The sequence below is a fragment of the Ictidomys tridecemlineatus genome, chromosome 3 (genome assembly GCF_052094955.1).
Source record: "Ictidomys tridecemlineatus isolate mIctTri1 chromosome 3, mIctTri1.hap1, whole genome shotgun sequence".
Lineage (NCBI taxonomy): Eukaryota > Metazoa > Chordata > Mammalia > Rodentia > Sciuridae > Ictidomys > Ictidomys tridecemlineatus.
The window spans coordinates 130,541,523-130,561,901 of NC_135479.1; the positions used below are offsets into that span (position 1 = coordinate 130,541,523).

The following is a 20,379-nucleotide window of genomic DNA, read 5'->3' on the forward strand; positions in this document are numbered from 1 at the left end:
TTTCCCACCATTTATTAATAACTTTATTGAGATATAATTCACATATCCAATAATTCATCCCTATAAATTAACAACTCAACAATTTTTTAGTTTACTGAGTTATACCACCGCCATCACAATTCAATCACTTTAGAACATTTTCATAAAACCCAAAGGAAATTCTGTACCCATTAGCATTCAATCCCCATTATCTACTAAACAAAAATTCCAGTCTTGGGAAACTTCTATTTCTGTCTCTATTTGTTTACCCTGGACATTCCCTTTAATGTTTATATAACATATGGTCTTTTGTGACTGCCTTCTTTCACTCAGCCTGGTGTATTCAAGGTTCCTCATGCTGTAGCAGATATCTGGTCTTCATTTCTTTCTTTTTTAAAAAACATTTATTTTTTAGTTGTAAGTGGACACTTACAACTTAATGTGGTTCTGAGGATCGAACCTAGTGCCTCATACATGCTAGGTGAATGTTCTACCTCTGAGCCACAACCCCAGCCCAGGACTTCATTTCTTTTTGTGAGTAATAGCTGACTGTATGAACAGACCACATTTGTTAGTTGACATTTGGTTAGTGGACATTTGGGTTGTCTCGAATTTTTGTCTGTGTAATTCTGACAAGTTTTTCTGTTGCGTAGTGCCTTAACTTTGAACAACACAAGTCAAAAAGTCAAAAAGAGAAGGATATTAACAGCAATAACAAAACTATGCATGATCTATTTTGCCATAATTTTAGATTTTTCAAATTCAACCATTTCCAAATGCATATTCATAGGTCCTTGTCTTGACAGGGAAACTGGCATTGTTACACTGCTTAAGAACTAAGAAATCCTTGAGCTGGGGCTGTAGCTCAGTGGCAGAGTGCTTGCCTAGCATGTGTGAGGCACTGGTTTGATCCTTAGCACCATATTTAAAAAATATACAAATAAAGGCATTCTGTCCATCTACAACTACAAAATTTTTTTTTTTTAATTAAGAAATCCTTGAACGTTAGATGTTCACTAAGATCCCTTCTTAAACTAAGGGAACAACTTAGTCTTTCTATTACTTCTCCTTGAATAGAAAAGACCATAAAGACCACGTTGCAGATGTTCTGCATCCTGGGGAATAAACAACAAATATCACTGAGCCGCTTGAAAGCAGCAAGCACAGGAGACTGAGCCTTGGACAGAACTGATCTTATGAGCATGATTGGCCAAGCTGCCCTGAAGTGCCCTGTTTGGGTCTCAAATACTTGGAGCCCTCACCAATTTCCAACTCTGATGGGCCTTCTTTCTTGCTACTAATCTACTTATCCTTAGGCAGTGTTCCATGCCCCCCGCCCATAGAGACCCTCATTGAAGACTCTACCCTGCCAATGATCTCCATCTCTGAAAGTATGGACCCAACAGCAACACAGGCTTCTATACTAGTTTAATACCCTCACCTGCTTACCAAGGACACCAACGGAGGAGATGGGTCGTGCTGATGCTGTTTTCTGGGCTCTAGGACTGTCATGTGCTCTCAAGTGGAGCAAGAAACTCAGGGGGTGCTCAGTGACTGTTTGGAGTTGTATAACCTATAGGATTTGCAATCAAGAATACGTATGTGAGGTTAAAAAGACAAAAGAAATTTTCTGTGTATGTGTGATGCTGGGGATTGAACCCAGGGCCTTGTGCATGTGAGGTAAGCATTCTACCAACTGAGCTATATCCCCAGCCCAAGACAAAAGAAGTTTATGATTTAGCTACATTTATATTTTATTAAATGTTGAACATTGCTCCAACAATCAAAGCACTTGGGAACCTCAACGTATTCCTAAGGCTCTCTCATCAGCTATTGTAGAATTATGTTTACACAACTTCATTTACTAAATTTATCTGAAAGGAACACATTCAGAGGCATAGAAAGCACTTTCATAAAGATTTCCTTCATTAGAATCAAGAAGGAAGGTTTAAGTAACCAATTACTTCCTTTGCTTTGCATTTCAGAGTATTCTTACTCTGGATTCTTGGAATTAACTTTATTGAAATCCAGTGAGTTTTACCCGATGCCAGCATGGGAGGCACATCCTGAATCACAATTTACTGCTGGGGGGCCCTGCCAAGCTTTGCCATTCTTTCAGAGGAGGGTTTCCCTGGGAAGCCAGCTTTTTTAGGTAGTTGCTGGGCTCCAGGTGGGGAATATCAGGATTCTGCCTGTAGTACTTCAGCAACTTCTCCAGAACTGTGGGCAACCCAATTGTGGAAGCATAGAACATGGGCCCACCCTTGTGCCTTGGCCAGCTATACCCATTCAAGTAGATGGCATCAATGTGCTCTGGGCCAGCAGCCATCCCTTCTCCCAAGATACGGAACCCTTCATTGATGAGTGCATACAAGCAGCGCTCAAGGATCTCATCCTGGCTAATGACACGGGGTTCAATATGATGGGTTTCTCTGTACTGTGACAGAAATTTGGAAAGCCAGGGATCAGGTTTGTGAATCCTTCCCAATGGCTTGTCATACTGATACCACCCCCGCCCTGTCTTCTGCCCATAGCGTCCTGATTCACAGAGCATATCAGGAATTGGGCAGTATCTTCTAGTACCCCGCTTTCGGACAGGAGTACCAGGAGGCAATGCGGGTCCAGTAAGACCTTGTTCCTGGCGAACTTTCCAACTCACATCCAAACCAGCAAGGTCAGACCCTCGAAAGGGTCCCATTTTAAAACCAAATTCCTCCAGCACCTGATCTATCTCCTCTGGCTTGCTACCTTCTTCTACCAAGAAATACGTCTGGTCAAAATAAGGGACTAGCATTCGATTACCAACAAAGCCATGGCAGTTGCCTACGACTACGCCAATCTTCTTAATCTTTTTGGCTAAGTTCATAACAGTGGCAATGGTGGTGGGGGAAGAGTGTTGGCTAGGAATAATCTCTAACAACTTCTTTACATGAGCTGGTGTGAAGAAGTGCATGCCAATGACCAAATGCGGCCGATCCGTGGAAGAAGCAAATTCATCCACGTCCAGGGCTGAAGTATTGGTGCACAAAAATGCTTCTGGCTTGCACACGGCTGACAGTTCAGCAAAGACTCGTTTCTTCAGCTTCATATCCTCAAATACTGCTTCGACAACTAAGTCTACGCTAGCAAGTTCCTTCATAGATGAACTGAACCTGAGTTTTGGTCCTGACCAAGGCTGGTCATTCTGTGGCATTTCGGATGCTGCCTTTTCCAAGCTGGAAGTTATTATCTTCTTTGCAGTTTTGAGCTGCTTTTGGTCTACTTCTACAGCAACCACAGGAATTTTCGCCCTTAGAAAAGTAATGACAATGCTTCGGCCCATGGTTCCCAAGCCTGCAGAGACAGTGAAGGAGAAAATGAATGATTCAATGGATGGGGAATTTGAAACTAGCTTATTGGACCACAATTTCTATGGAAATGTGCCATACTGATACCAGCCCTGCCCTGCCTTGTTGCCCATATCGTTCTGATTCACAGACCATATCAGGAATCGGGTAGTATCTTGTATTATCTCACTTTTTGGCAGAAGTTCCCGGAGGCAATGTGGGTCCAGTAAGACCTTACCCCTGGCAAACTTTCCAAACCACATCCAACCCAGATAGATGTCAGAGCTTTCTAGTGGGCACAAGAGAGCAGTGGAAGACTACATCACAAACTGATGGTGGTTTTGAGGTAGGAGGTGTGAATACATCCAGGGACCAGAAAGACAAGAAAATTGATCCCAAAAATTGATCACTCAGCTGCAAGAGTGAAAGGCCATGCTTGAAATGTGCTACAAATATCAATCACTGTTTGGAAATCCTGGAGCGAGAGATTCATACAGAGAAGGGTTAGAGAGGAGGAGTAAATAGTGCCCACAGTCTGGAGACAGACAGCCAAGGTCAGGCCCTCACACCACAAGAGTTTAGCTCACTCTGGAAAAGGTTAGCATCTCTAGGCCTCACACATAAGATGAAGGCAGTTTGAGGACTTGGGAGAGAATTACTGGAGCTAACAGGAGTAGTGATTTCAGCATAGAACCTGGGACCTGGTGTCCTGAAGTAAAAGTTAGCTCTTGACATGCACACATTTGGAGAAGCCCATGAACTGCCCCCACCTGCTTACCAAGGACACCAACGGAGGAGATGGGTCGTGCTGATGCTGTTTTCCATGAGGCCCCAGAGGGAGTGGACCATTTACTTGCATTCTTTTCAGCAAAGAAAGCATACTGCAGGGCTCTAGCCTGCCCTGATCCCCGAAGGTACATTAACAGCTCCGCTTCCTCCTTGATGCCCACTTCATAGGGATACTTCACAGAGGCCTGGACTGCACGGACACAAGTCTCCGGAGCCAGGCACCCAGGGTACTGCTTCTGCATCTTTGCAAAGGCTTCCCTGAAAATGGTGTCCATGTTGGGCAAGCTTGGCACTGTCTTGTTCAAGATTCTGCGGGATTCTAGAGATTGATCTGAAAAGAATAAGCATGATCAGAGATTTGAGAATGTTACTTAAACAAAGGAAATTGATTATATAATAACAGCAGCAGCAGCAACAACAATACCTGGTTCAGATTCAAAGTACAGAAGTACATACTGTTCATCAAGATATTTAATGGAACACCAATACCATATTTCTGACATTTTTATAACTTAGTCCTATAAGAGAATCCAAGAGAATCAAAGGATTTTTAAGTTACCAAATGAATGCATAAAAGTTATATTTTCTTTTATCCCCTATTATTTTTAGTTATAGAAAACAGTTCAGAATTACTATTTGAGATCTGAAATAATCTGAACACTATTCTTAAAAATATGAAACCTTTCAATTACCCATGATAGAAGACATTGTAATATGGTTGGAAGGGTAGGTATACATATCAATGGAAGAGAACTGAAAGTTCATTATAAATCTTTCAAGATTGGCTATTTGATTTTCAACACATAGAAAAAAATTAATCAAGTAGTGCTGGGAGAACTGAATACCCAATTACAAAATTGATTAATTAATTAATGAGGTATGCATAGATCCTTACCTAGCACAATCTATCAATGAATCATAAATCCATTGAAGAATAAAAACTGATCTTTGGGGGCTGAGGCAGGAGGACTGTGAGTTTAAAGCTTGCCTCAGCAGCTTAGCAATGCTCTGAGCAATTTAGCGAGACCCTCTCTAAGTAAAAGATAAAAAAGGGTAGGGATGTGGCTCAGTGGTTACCCTGGGTTCAATCCCTGGTATTAAAAAAAAGGTCAGGGGGTGGGTACTGTAAGAATTTCTAGAAGAAAACAGGAACATTTTTGTGTTCTTAGGCTAAGTGATAGCTTATATAACACCAAAAGCATAATCCATAAAGGAAAAGTAATTAATTAATTGAACAAATTAAAATGAAAGACTTTTATACTACAAAGGACATCATTAATAAAATGACATGAAGATCCATAGGAGAAAATATTAGAGTGGTGGGCAGAAAGTGTCATCCTCTAGATGTCCATGTCCCAATCCCCAGAAACTATGAACAAATCAACTAATCTGGCAAATGGATTTATACATGGAATTAAGATTAAAGACCGAGATGGGAGGTAACCTATTATTTGTGTGGCCCAATATAATCACCTGGGAGAAATTCAATAAACAGAAAGGATCAGAGATATACCATATGATAGTCTGGACCTGCTGGCAATGCTGTGGATTTCATATGGGAGAAGGATTCTAGTTACTCCATATTATTATCAAATATTAATACCAAATAACACTTGTTATTGATGTCATTTTTACTACACTCATTCCAGTGATTCTGTATCAGCTATCTATAGCACATATTTCATACAAAGCTGTGATCCAGATTTGGCTTCTAGCTATTGTCATCTCAGGGATAACTGGGGGAGGACCTGCTTCCAGACTCACTCAAGGGGTTGTTAGTTGGATTCAGTCCCTTTTGTGCTTTTGGATCAAGAGCCTCAGTTCCTCCCTCACTATGGGCTGAGGTCACCCTCAGTTCTTTGCCACATGGCTTCTCCTCAGGGCCGCTCACATCCTGTCACTGGCTTCTGTCAGTGTGGGCAAGTGAGTGAGCAAGAGATGGGCAAGACTATAGCCAGAGTCATTGGTAACCCAGCCTCAGAAATGACGCCCTATTATTTGAGGCTGTCTACACATTCACTGTAGTTTTAACGTGCATTTTCCTTCATGGTGATGTTGAGCCTTTATCACATGCTTATTAGCTATTTGGATATCATACTCTCATGGTTATGTATGTGCTCAAGTTTTACTAACATTTGTATAAAAGAGTAAATGTGTGACAAATTGTAGATGCCAAATGTCCAGCTATTACAGACACTATTTTCTATCAGTGCTACTATTTCAAGAGTAAATCATTGTATGAAAAATGTATGTCTTAGTTATGTCCACAGGAATCATACCAAGCTTATAAAGCAGCTCCATTACAAAAAGACCTCTGACCCTGGCACTAGTGTGGAGCCTGTGGTGTCCCAGGGAACGGATCATAGTCTGGATGTCATCATGTGCACACGGGCATTATGAAATCTCATCCCCTTGCTCTAAGCTACGAAGCAAGCCTATTCCTAATACTTGATTACTTGCAGAGTTGAGAAGAATGCTTTTCTAAATGAATGATGTCACATGGTTAGAGCAGCACTCAGGAGAGGAGCAAAGACAGTGGTTATTAGCATGAGGTCCCTGCTGACCCTACTGCTTTGGAGAAATGTGAACTGTACTCAAGAGACCCACAGATTACTTGCTCAACTATTCAGTCCTCAATGTGAGGAGAGGCAAGCTCAGCAGAGAAGGATGGGACAAGCTACAGTCCACTGCTGGCTCCATTCACTGGTGGCCTAGAAGGGAGGCAAGAGAGGACAGGGGGGAGAGCAGGAAGGGGAGGACATGTATGTAGAGGGCAAGTGGATGAGGAAAGAGGCCCAGCTGTCTGCATTGTGACCTGAACCTACTGCTGGCATAACCCTCTCCATGGAACAGGGCAGATGGGTCTGGATGTCCCAGAGCTGGAGCTCTGTCCTGCCACACTACTGCTGCTCCCACCATGCCTGGGGCTGCCTCTCAAAGCACAGTCATATCAGATTTCTTTCAAGAGTTGAAGATGCCCACCCAGGGCCCACCACAGATTTAGTTAAGAATCCTTAAGGGTGGGGCCTGAGCCAGGCAAATTTTTTTTAAACAATTAATGACTTTTTAAAATAACTTTATTTATTTATATTTTTATGTGGTGCTGAGGATTGAACCCAGTGCCTCACACAAGCACTCTACCATGGAGCCACCACCCCAGCCTGAGCAGGATGATTTTTAAAAGAGTTTTTAACAGTTGTTTTGAACTATACCTCTAAAAGGTCCAAGAGCAGGGGGTGTGTCAGCCACTATCTCTGGGACAGCCGCAGGGTCTGGCAAGTTTGTCTGAGGCCAGTAATTGGAAAGAATAAAAGGGAGAAAATGAGCAAACCAACCAGAAAAGAAAAGCCTGCTTAATGGAATGAAGCAATTATTTCTGATTCACGTAATCCTGTTATCCTGGGATCCTCAGAACCTCTCAGGCTGTGTGTGGTCATCCTGGGAGCTCTCCCAGGCACCTGTCCAGGACAGCCTAGAGCCAAATGAAGCACATCCATGGGACAGGTTTGGTCAGGGCACAGTCAGCCAGCTTTTCCCTGCCTCGTCTCCTGTCTCTCTCTTTCTGTGGCTGTAGTTGAAGTATGCTGTTTTCTTCCACTGTTGGGTTATTAGCAAAGAACACAGGCAGAACTTCCCCTTTACATCTATAGGGACAGTGTTTGGAAAGTATTTCTTCTACACTTGGTAATCTTAATGTCACTCAGAGCAGTGTTGAGTGGAATACTTTTTCTTTAGCCACTGTGTATGGTTTAATTTTGTTCTCCACATACCATGGTGAGAAGTATCATTTTTGATCTTACTAAGTTGTTAAATAAAGTTATGACACAGTTGTAAATGAGTCACTCAGCAGTACCTACAGAATAAGAGCCGAGTGTGGGCAGGTCAGCAGTAGCTGCCCAGGGAAAGCTGAAGAGAGGCACTATGTAGTGATTCAAGTGTACTCATAACTGAACTCTTCTTTGGCCCATTCACATGAATTTTGACTTCATTCTATTCAGGATCATAAAGATAAAGATGAAGTATACTCAAATTTTGATAAAACAATGTGCAAAATTGTACTTATGAAAGAAAAAAAGAAGTTGATTATTTCTCCTTCACCCTTCTGCTAACTTGACAGGAAGAGATTCTCTCTGCCTAAGCTAAAGAGCGACTCAGCATGCAGTTCATAGAATTCCCTTCCTCAGACACACAGGACCGTTTGTCTTCTCCCTAGCTGTGATAAGCAGTAGCCTCTGTACACCCTTGAGGCTCTGCAAAGGATGAAACAACTGCACAGTCACAGGCTTCAGGGAGATCACCCACAGTAAGTGGCCAAGAGGAAGCTCAATGTGGACATGTGCTCAGGCCTCCAATGTGAGACAGGGTCACTCTGTATTTTGAAAGTTGTTTATATAAATGTTCACAGAGAGTAAAAAGAAATTACAAAGAGCAAAAGGTAAAATGAGGGAGAAGGCCCAGGAAACCACTAAGGTTTTTTTGTTGTTGTTGTTTTGTTTTTGTTTTTTTAAAGAGAGAGAGAGAGAATTATTAAATATGTTTTTTTTTTTTTTTTTTTTTTAGTTTTTGGTGGACACAACACTTTTATTTTTATTATCATGTGGTGCTGAGGATCGAACCCAGCGCCCTGCGCATGCCAGGCGATTGAGCCACATCCCCAGCCCCAAGGTTTTTTAAAAGCTACAAATCCAAATGAACAAATACACTAAGTTCTTTGGGCAGAATTTGAATTATTCAAACAGCCAATAGCTCAGCACAGCCATAGCCAAATAGACAAAGAGAAAGCACCGACTTGAGGCTCCCAGGTGGATATGCCCTGGGCCCATCCCTGCTGGAAAGGGGGGCACAGAGCCACAGGGTGTTGGTCTTTGCTCTCACTTGCAGCTTCATGCCAGAAATGCACACATGGGGACTAGGAATTCTCACTCAGTTCTGGAACAAGCCAGCTGCTGGCCACATGCAAGTGCAAACAGATGGCCTCTCACACAACCCTCCCATTTCCAGGTGAGCCAAAGCAAGCAGGTCTGACCCAGGAATCCTGCATTCCTCCACTAAGTCTATTGTACTGCTGTAGACTAAGGGGCGTCATATAACAAGAAAATTAAGATGTGTAAAGCTAATTAGCTAAAACAGCCAACTCTCCAGAATATGTTGTAAAGTTTGTAGAGAAATCTACAGCGACTTCCCAAATCATATCTGTAGATATGTAACCTTCTATAGTCCTGTCTTACCCATAACTGTTTCCAAAAGTATTGACTAGAATATAGACCACTGCGAATCCCCTTCCCTCTCTCTTTTCCTATAGGATGTGGAAATTAAATAAGTCTTTCTAATATTTTCCTTTTGTGTCTTTTAATTTGTTAATTAATTAATTTATTTATTTATTAACTGAACATTTGAGCAGTGAGTAAGGGAACAGGCTGAATTAATACAATTTTTTTTCAAATGAAAAATGGGAATTTAAAACATTTACATCCATTATTTAAATTGTGATATCATTCACATACCTCAAAAGTCACATGGCTTTTTAACCACACTTTTCATAACTGACTTACTGATGTCTTTAAGACCTTAAGCAGTATTTACAAGCCATGTAGAAAAAGTAAATCCCAGAAAATGTTGTCTCCATTTTTACCCTCCCTTCCTTAATGGTTCTCAAAGAGTGGTCCCCAGAAGGTAGCATTATCATCACATAGGCACTTGATAGAGATGTAAACTTTTGGTCCTTACCCTCTATGTAGTGAATCAGAAAATAATGAGTGGATCCCTTCGATCTATGTTTTAAGCCAATCAAGAGATTCTGATACACAGTAAAATTAGAGAACCATTGCTCCATGTGAAGGCAATTGCACTAGCTTTATTGAAAAACAGATTAACACACATGCATGTATTCATTTATAATAAACTTATATGTATTTAATATTAATTAGTGCATTAGTATTTTGTGGATCCTCCCCATCAAGTTTATACCAATTTTGTTTTGTCAAAAAAACACATTCCTATAGCTACCTTTAAAAGCAAACAAAGGAAAATTAAACAAAAAAAAGAGGAAAGCATTGAGAGAGAGTGCACAAAGACAAATAAAAGGAAAAAAATCAATAAGCACAGCTAAACATTTTGTGAACTAACAAGCAGCAAGTGTAGATAAGATTCCCTGAGTCAGTCCTTTGTTGATCAGCCCCATTTCTCTACCTTCTGACTCTAGCATTTATGTATGACAAAGCAGCACCAAGACATCACAGAATTTCAAACATTAGTACTCATTAAAAAATAAAAGTAATCAGTAAGCATCCTAGAGTTTCCCAAGGGATTTTAATTACTAAACCCCAAAAGAGATGCAGGACAGACACTTCAGTTGTAGTTAAGAACCAAACACTCACCATCCTGCCCACCCAAAAGAATGGGGTCTTAATAAGAATAAGATCTATCCTATGCTTGTACAATTTTATCAAAATGGATTCGACTGTCATGTATAACTAAGAAGAACCAATAAAATAAAATTTAAAAAAAAAAGAACCAACACTGAGAGCTCACTTGTAGCCTTTGCATTCTTGCAATACGGTTTGAAACCAATTAATTTTGAGGAGCACTTTTCTTTTATGAATAATGAAAATAAGACCCCAAAGAAGAGATCTGTTGTGGTCCACATGATTCAGGCTGAGATCTGAATCGAGGTCTTCCATCACCCAGTCCTGAGCCTTCTCTATGAGACTGCACCCCTTCCACATTGGTAGGACCTCCATTTTTTCTTTCAGTAAATTTAATGACTCAGATACCAGGAAAAGATACACACACACATACACATATATAGATAGGTACATAGATATTTTTTTAACCAAGAATCTCAGTTACCTACCACTCCAGTAAAACTTCTGTTTAAAAAACTATTATATCTTCTGGTAAGAGTTTTCCTTATGCAAATAAGTATATGAACCAGTGATATTTGTGAAATTTCCTTTCTGGGCTTTTTCTTAATATTTATGTAGCAGGGCTCTGTGGTACATGCCTGTGATCCTAGAGGCTTGGGAGCCTGAGGCAGAAGGATCACAAATTAAAAGCCAACTTCAACAACTGAAGAGACCCTAAGCAACTTAGTGAAACCCTGTCTCAAAATTAAAAAATAAAAAGGGCTGGGAATCTGGCTCAGTGGTTGAGCACCCTTGGGTTCAATCCCTGGTACCAAAAAAGGGGAAAAATATATATATATATACACACACACACATATATATAGTATATAATATAATATATATAATATGTATCTGTATTTGCAAGTTTTTCATTTTTCTTCAAAAATCGAAGTTCCAATGGTTAAATGGAGTTGCTTCTTTGATTTCCATCATTAATTACGTAACTAATCCTATAAAATTAAGGTAAAAGTTGTTTCCAATGTTTTATATTGACAAAGCTTCAGTGATCAATACTATGCTCAAATCTTTGTACTTCTGTTATAATTTCTCTATAGTAAATTACCAAGAATAGAAACACTAAGTCAAAGACATGAGTAATTTCTTTTTCTTTTTCTTTTTTTTTTTTTTAACTTTTATTTATTTTATGTGGGGCTGAGGGTCGAAGCCAGTGCCTCATACAAGCATTCCACCACCGAGCCACAACCCCAGCCTCTCTTTTTATTTTTTGGTATTGGGGATTGAACCCAGAGGCGCTTAACCACTGAGCCACATCCCAAGTCCTTTTCTATTTTTTATTTAGAGAAAGTCTCACTAAGTTGCTTTAGGGACTTGCTATGTTGCAGAGGCTGGTTCTGAACTTGCTATCCTCCTGCCTGAGTCTCCCAAGCCTCTGGGATTACAGGCTAGCAATGGCATGCCTGGCAAAGATATGAATACTTTAAAACCTCAATACCTGAGTGCCTAATTGCCCTCTTAATCGGATGTATTACAATCAGTACAATGAGCACTTATTTAAACTTAATCTCGCCCCATTATTTTTCTATCTTTTCTTATTTGCTTTGCAAAATTTAGTGACTTTTAATGATTCTTTCATTAATCAAGTTTAGAAAGCATTTCACAGTTAAGTATGCACTTACTTTACAACCTGGTAATCCTACTCGTATTAATTTACCCATGAGACATGATAATATACACTTACAAAGACCTGTGAAGTTCTGGAGTGGAAACAACTTAAATGTTCATCAGCTGATGAATAGATTAAAAAAAAATGGAGTTGACCCACATTATGGACATTTTTCAGTAATCCAGTGTAACTTAACTCAAGATACAAAAACATATGAACTTAAAAGCAATGTACTACATGAAAAAATCTGGACACAAAGACACCTTCTGTATGCAGGATTCCATCTACATGAAATTCTAAAAAACATAATACTTCAGTGACAGGAGGCAGGTCACTGGTGGCCTGTGGCCAAGTGAAAGACAAGGGGACCTACCAGAAAGTGTCTTGAGAATACTTTCTTGGGTGACAGAGCTGCACCTTGGTGTGGCACTGGGCACATGACTATGCACTGTCACCAACACTCACCACTCTATACTTGGCTTGGATGAATTTATTGTGTGAAAATTACACCTCAGTGAAGCTGAGGGGGCATTCTGAGCTGTGGGTGGTCTAAAAATACTACTTGATTCTAGAGTCACAAAAGAAGCCAAATAGACCTGCAAAATAAATAAATGAATATGTGAAGCTGAAAAAAACAGAAACAGAACCAAAAATAATTTTGGAATGCTTGAGAAAATTAGCATACTGCAGGCTAGAAAAAAATCAAAACAAGCAAAGACTAAATGTTTAGGAAATTGTGGGACAAAATATCTTTACTTCGTGCCTATTTCCTTTCAGTTCTTGTATGTATTCATACATATTCTATGTAAGTATAATTATAAGATATATATGAATTTAGATAGATAGATAGATAAAGATAGTTTTTATTTTGCTTTGTTTTTTCTGTGGCTAAAGCTTGAATCCAGGGGTAGGCCTTGCTCTACCACTGAGCAATTATGCAGCCATGTACATTAATATCTTAAAACATTTCTGGATCACAAGCACTTGACTTTATGTGTATATTGTCCTCATGGTTATAATTTTACATGTGATTGTTCAAAGCCAGAACTAGTGAAATTACTGGCTTAAAGCATATGAACCTCAATGTTAGGATGCCACCAAGTGGATAAATGGTGTAAGGTTCAATTCAAGTGGATAAAACAGAAATGTTACATGTCATTTGAATTTTTAAATTTAACACTTAAAATTAACTTTAAAACAGAGTAAGAAAGGAAAATCACACCATTTTATAAGTTCACTAGACCATGATTTTCATTTATTTCTTGAAGAAATTTAATTCTCAAATCAGAATCTAGAAAAATTCAGGAAAACAGCTGAGGTGTTTATAAACTAAAGCCCCGGGAGTAAATGTTGACCTGGGTATACCTTGAGCCCCAGTGCAAAGAATAAAATAAGGACCCTCAATTGTACACAGCCTTTGCTCTGAGACAACTAAATGACTTCTAACAAAATAAGCAGCCCCCTCAGGAAGCTCTGTGGGGCAGACCCAGTGAAGACAGCCTGGAGACAGAGGACAGCAGGGAGTCCACCTCCATTTGGGTGGGAACTTGCCAACTCTGTAGGAGCTACCAGTATTCTCTCCCCACAGTCCCTGGCCTCCCCATTGCAAGCCTTAACCATTGCATTGGAACAGTAACTGGCTGGAGCCACACTCACAAGAAAACAAGACTTCAAGAGAGTGTTGGCCTGGGTCAGCAAAACAATAACTCTTTCCCAGGAAAGCTCTGGAATTACCCTGAGCCTTTGCTGCCACCCAGCGGGAGACCAGCACACACTCCATCCTGCCTGTGGCCCAACACTCCTCCCAGTTATTTATTTTGGGATTTTTTCCCCACCCTGTTCCTTGCTCATTTAGAGCTCACAACCTCCACAGACTGAAAAGGAACCGTTAAAAATCAAGCAAATGAGCAAGCAAAGGAGTTTGCCATGAAAGGAGCTCTTAGAGTTCCCTTCCACACTCCTGAGTGTGTAAGGCAAGAAGGCCTGAGGGATGGAACTTGCCTTGCTGAGACAGGAGTTTCAAAGGCCAGGGCTTTTATTGTGGGGAGTTAGAGAGCGTAACTTCTACTGGCTGAAGTGTGTGTGCTCCTCCATCTGTTTCAGCTTTAATTCTATTTCTTCACTGAAAAACCACTTCTGATTTTAAAAATTCCAATGGCACAAAAGGGCGAACTGTAAAAAGTCTCCTTTAAACTGCTTCTGCTGGGGCTGGGGATGTGGCTCAAGCGGTAGCACGCTCGCCTGGCATGTGTGCGGCCCAGGTTCGATCCTCGGCACCACATACCAACAAAGATGTTGTATCCACCGAGAACTAAGAAATAAATATCAAAAATTCTCTCTCTCTCCCCTCTCTCTCTCTCTTTAAAAAAACAAAAAAAACCAAACAACAAAAAAAAAAACAATCTCTCTCTCTCTCTCTCTCTCTCTCTCTCTCTCTCTCTCTCTCTCTAAAAAAATAAAAAATAAAAAAAAAATAAACTGCTTCTGCTGGCTGACAAGAACCTTTCCCAGAGGCAACTACTCATTTCTTGTGAGATTCTAGCATAAATATTTTGTGCATAGGCCAAAAGTGACATCTATCCAGTCTCCCCATATATACATTCTATACCATCACCCCTGACCATTGGCAAACTACCACAACTGATGTGATATCATTAATAATGCAATATTTTATGGAATTTATGCCATGTTAGTACATTCATTTTTAAGTTTTATCATCCTCTATCACATGGGTGACCCCTAAGGTATTTAAGGAGTGTCTTATTAAAATGGACATTAGCTTGTTTCTAATCTTGTGCAGTTATCATCTTTATCTTCTTACCTAAAATTCTCAGGGAAAATTTGATTGCTGCTTCTACTGGATCTGAATCCACAACTTCATCTAGAATGCCCAGCTTAAGTGCTTCATCCGCCAAAATGTGTCTCCCTAAAACAAAACAAAATAAAGCAAATCAAAGAGCGATGTGAGATTAAAGTGGGAGCCCTGCTGTCTTCCCCAAATATAAACATCTGCTATTAAGAGAAAAGAACAAGGACCCTTGATGGCTGGAGTTGAAACATCATGCAGATGTAGCCAGAGATCTTGGATTCAGGGTGCAGCCCCACATTTCCTGTTTTTGTGACCAGGAGGATGTGCACCAGGAACACAATTTCCTCACCGATCAATAGGAATAATTATGCTTATCTCAGTAATTCTGAGTATTAGGGTGAAAATCATATAATCTATTCTCCTAATAGTCTCTAAGTAACTATAGAAGCACTTTACAACCTACAAATCTCTATAGAAATATAGAAGATGGTGACTGTTGGATAAAATTAATAGAAGTGAAAGCAGCACTACTATTTACCTTGTACCTACCACACACCAGGACTGAAGTTGGTTTACAAAATGGTCACCAAACACACATGTAGTTGAGTAGATAGGGGGGAAAAAAGTACTATATCAATTAAATTGATGTTACACACATGTAGTTGAGTAGATGGGGGGAAAAAAGTACTATATCAATTAAATTGATGTTATATAGGTCTAATGAAAGTTACACAGGACAAATGGTATAGTATTCCAATAGTTATTGGCTACCAAGACTCTCCACCCTTCCTTGGTTTGTAGAATATATTTTATGTGGTTGGGAGCCCTGGCTCCTACTATGTAAGCTGAAAAGAAAACAGCTGAAAGGTAATTGCTCTTCTAGTCCCAAGAAGCAATGGTGAAACAAGTGCTCTGTTGAGGGTCTGAATCAGTCTGGTGTCAATGACACTAAGCAATAGCGACAGTTTAAATCTCACCTCACAGGTGGCAACACTGGGTGTCAGGAGTGGCAGTGCTAGCAACCTGCTGTGTTCAGGGTCATCTTGGCAGCCTCAGTATGGAAAGTCAAGGGCGTTACAGAAGTTTATCAGGGTTTGCATCACTAAAGATCTGTCCTGGCAGTTCTTTATCTTTGTCATCCGATGTGCATATTCTGAAGCGGGGGTTGTGGCCTTAAGCACAGGGCCAGTAAGAAGGAGACAGTGACAAAGCATTTGCGTACTTGCAACTTTGGAAAAGGGTTCATCAAATCAGTCTTGGTGGCAATAATTCCTGGGTCTTCCCTGCCCTTCACGTGTTGGTAGATGCCGCCTCTACAACAAAAACCTCCATTCCTGGGTCCCGTGAGTTCTTCAGAGAGCTACAAATGGGTTTTCGTGACCAGGTGAACAGTTCAGTGATTTTCCAGGGTTCCTGCTGGAAAGCGGTCTTGGGGCACTTTTCTGGAAGTGCCTTGAAAGCAGGCTTCCAGATCCTCTCCTGCAGTGTGGAGCGGGTGTGGAGTAGGTGAGTGGTGTCAGGGGTCAAGTGTTCCATGTACACAGTTACTTGGGTAAAGGTTAAGTAAATCAACCTAACCAGGTTAAGGGCTCTGAGGGGACATAAATGGAAGATGGAAACCTGGGTGCTAAAAGGATCTCTAGGACAGCAAAGCAGGGGAATGTGAGCCACCCACAAATAGAATGAAAAGCTCTTCATCTGTACTGATTTCTTCTGGCTTTAATTTCATGAAAAAGAGAGTACCACTGCTGTTCTTCCAGTGTCAATCACGTTCCAAGCATGCTTATTCTGTTTCAAAGAACAAATGTAACAGTGGTCCACTTTATGCTTTGAATATAGCCCTTGCTGCTCTGCCACTGCAGTTTATTTTTACTTTATTATTTTTTTTAGTTGAGGATAGACATTTATTTTATTTATTTAATGTGGTGCTGAGAATCAAACCCAGTGCCTCCCACATGCTAGGCAAGTGCACCAGCACTGTGCCCCAGCCCCAGCCCTACAGTTTATTTTTATAATGGACTGTTTCTTTTTCTTCCTCTCTCCCTGCTCCTCCCTAATCTCTCCCTATCCCTAATCTCAGGAGGGACAGGATTACCTTTCTTCCCCATTTTAAGCAGATTTATCTTCTCTGGATAGGAAAAACCAATGCAGACTTTGGGGATGGTACCAGAAGATATCAGAAATAACTGATATCTCCCAAATTAACAAGTGAAATTATAGCTCCAACAGAGAACATGTGGAATGTAGCATTTGAGTCACCTCTTTAAAAGTTCCCTGTTCCTGCCGATGGGCAGAATCACACAGCCTTTCAGACAGGAGTCCCCTGTGATTCTCCTTTGCTAACAAAGCAATAAACATTTTTCCTTTTTCTCAAAACTGTGTCCTCATTATTGGATTGGCATTAGGGACAAGGACCAAGCTTTCAGCAACACTAAGGACTTAAGATGTGCAAATCAAATCCTCAGGCTGTGCTTTAAACTTGTTTTTCCTTGGGCAGCCCTCAGTGTAGATTGAAAGGACACCCACAGAGTCCATGCAAAGTCCAGAGATCACACCACACACTGGAATCTCATGCAAGAGATTTATTGTCAGTAGCATGAAGCAAACCGACATGGCTGGCCTTTGAGGAGAGCAGCAGTGTGTCAACCCTCAAAGAGCAGCTTTATAGCCCACAGAGGAATTTCATAAGCTGCTTAGGAGTTGTGTTGTAAACCGGGGTGGGGTTGATCATTCAGCAGGCACGTGTTCTTATGGGAAGTTAAGCAGCATTGCCTTAGAATCAAAACTTTGGAGCCTCTAGATAAAATGGCTCCCAGCCTAAAATGGCAAATCTGATGCCAATATAGTTAACAACCCTTGTCCAACAGGCTCCAAGAAGAGCTCTGTGTAGGTCAATGTCAGGAGATCCCATGGCAACTGAGTTAGAAAACATTCTCTTCAAGCCAGAGAATCTCAAATTTTTCCTGTTTTCTTCATCACTTCTTTTCCAAACTTTACATTTTTTTTTTCTTCATGGAAACTTCCCAGATGTCAATCATAAGTTTCCCTGAAATTATACAGTCTACTCAAAAAGACAGGTGTATGATTCTAATGGTAGCTTTCTTTTAATTCACTGTGACCTTTTCTATGCAAATCAAAAAATCTGTCACCTTCTTGCTGTTTTTACTTGTTCTTCATCATGTTAAATATGGTGGCATTTCTTGAAGCGGTGCTTTAAGAATAGAACAATTGTAGTTTGCTTCATTTCTTCTTATCAAAGAAGCCAGTTTTTTTCCTGATTTTCCCTAAGATACTATCATCTTTCAGACCAATTACTGAAAACAGGGTCACAAAATTCTTCAATGTTCCTCTATATGCTTAATTCAGTAAACTTTAGGATTTACAGACTCATTTCACACCATTGCAACTCTTGATATATTTCATGCTGCTTCTTTTCCTTTCTGTTTTGTCTTTTGCACAATAAACTCTGTCATGGGCTGTGAATTTCTCTAGTATGTTGGATTTGAGCATCCTCTGAAGAATTCTAAATCAGACACTTAAAAATGACTCACATTATTTAAAATGTACTTATCATTGTAAATTAAAACAATTTTCATTAGATTTTTAAAATAAATTTAATATTTCAGTTTTTCTAAGTCTCCTCTCATAGTCTATAGGACTTATAACACCACCTCATCTAAAACAACAAAGCTATTTTAATGCATATAGAATCACATTATTTTTGATATTGTCTCATATGCAGTTTTTATATCACAGTCTCTTTGTCAACACATACAGATATCTATTAGCAATTCTCAAACACTGCAGTCTTAGAACCCCTATGCATTCTTATATATTATAAAGAATTCCAAAATCCTATTGTTTATATAGGTTATATCTATCAATATTTACTGTATTAGGAATTAAAATTGAGAATTTTAAAAAATATTTATATTAAATAATTTTAAAATAATAGTGATAAATTCATTATAGTTTAACATATCTTTAGGCAAAATAAATAATTTTTTAAATTTAATAATTTGCTCTTTTTTCTCATACATTCTTCAGGGTCAGTCTACTACTAAGATTTTCATCTTAATTTTACTCAGAAAAAAGACATATATGAATAACAGTAAATAGCTAAGTTCTGTCATATCTAGGAGGGTTTTAAGCACACTGTATGTATTAACCTACCTAGTGTTCACCACCACATCACCCCTACTATTAAATGCATGTTTGAGAAATCTAAGGAAAAGAAAGATAAATTGCCTAACACAGGATCTCATAATTAATTATACTTGTTTAGAGTAAATTCAGGTTTGTCTTACAAACCTGAATATTTGGTAAATCTAGAAGGGGGTGGACAGTTACTGCTAAAGGATACCAAGTTTCTTTTTTGTGCTGATTTAGTGTTATATTATTCATAATCCCTATTTAAAAAGAAAAATTTCCACTTGTAGCTAATATCTTAATACTTGAGAAATGAAAATTTGTTATTTGTAAAGTAAAACTTTAAACCTTGCCTTGAAAATTTTGATTTTCAATCTTTTCTTTAAAAAAAACTTATTATGAATTTTTTATACTTTTATTGTATTTACTTACTTTTATGTGATGTCTCACACATTCTGGGCAAGTGTTCTACCACTGAGCCAGAACCCCAGCCCTTTGAATCTTATTATTATTAAAATTTCTAAACAAGATTTGAATATAATGTTCCCTATGTGAACAGCAATAATTCAACAAACTATAATACAACTCTAAATTTGATTAGTGCTTTGCATATACTTTCCTTCCATGATTTGCACATGGGATCATTATAGTAACATTTGAGAAGCTGTCAAGAGAAATACTGTTTCCATTTTATAGATGAGAAAATTTGAAGACAAAGTTAAACTGTCCCCTTAAGGTTATATAGTAGCTACTGGCCAGGCCAGGATTTTCCTAAATGCTGGTCCAGTTCCTCAGGTTGGTCTAGACAGTCACAGGCAAGGTTTACACTGACCTGATGTAATTAAGTCAAGTGCAGCAGGAATTCCAATGAGTCTGGGGAGAAGCTGGGTTCCTCTTGCACCAGGAAGAATTCCTAGTGTGACTTCTGGGAAGCCAATATGAGCCTATCAGATTGAAGGCCGACAATGAGGTAATACATTCATATCTAAGATTAACAACCCCTGGATTTCTTATACCCCCCCAAACATTGTTTAATTGGATTCAGCAAGAATTTCCACCGGGCAAACTAAAATATATGCTCTCCTTTAATTAACAGCATAACCAGAGCTGTTCTAAGTCTTCATGCTTAAACATACTTCTAGCTCTGGCACATTTTTTTAGTCAATTATGACCTGTCTCAGACAACAAAATTTTAATATCCTTCAGGAAAAGCTTTCTGGGAACTTGCAAGAGCCAGGAAGCATAGGTAAAGGAAAAGGAAACTCACAGAATGGGAGAGAGTATTGGCAGATTATAGAT

At 39.5% G+C, this 20,379-nt stretch overlaps 1 protein-coding gene across 2 annotated transcripts in view; it reads right to left on the minus strand.

Moving 5' to 3' along the window:
* LOC101954746 (peroxisomal bifunctional enzyme) overlaps positions 1-20,379 on the minus strand; it is a 31,427-nt gene continuing 11,048 nt past the window's right edge. Inside the window, exons 4-7 of one of the 2 annotated variants that reach the window (XM_005331025.5) lie at positions 19,913-20,024; positions 14,944-15,048; positions 4,084-4,425; positions 1-3,312 (exon numbers count right to left, since the gene is read on the minus strand). In XM_005331025.5, the coding sequence (XP_005331082.2) occupies positions 2,051-3,312; positions 4,084-4,425; positions 14,944-15,048; positions 19,913-20,024 (1,821 nt within the window). In that variant the 3' untranslated portion in view covers positions 1-2,050. The remainder of the gene's footprint in view (positions 3,313-4,083; positions 4,426-14,943; positions 15,049-19,912; positions 20,025-20,379) is intronic. The other variant, XM_040270171.2, reaches the window with a different exon arrangement.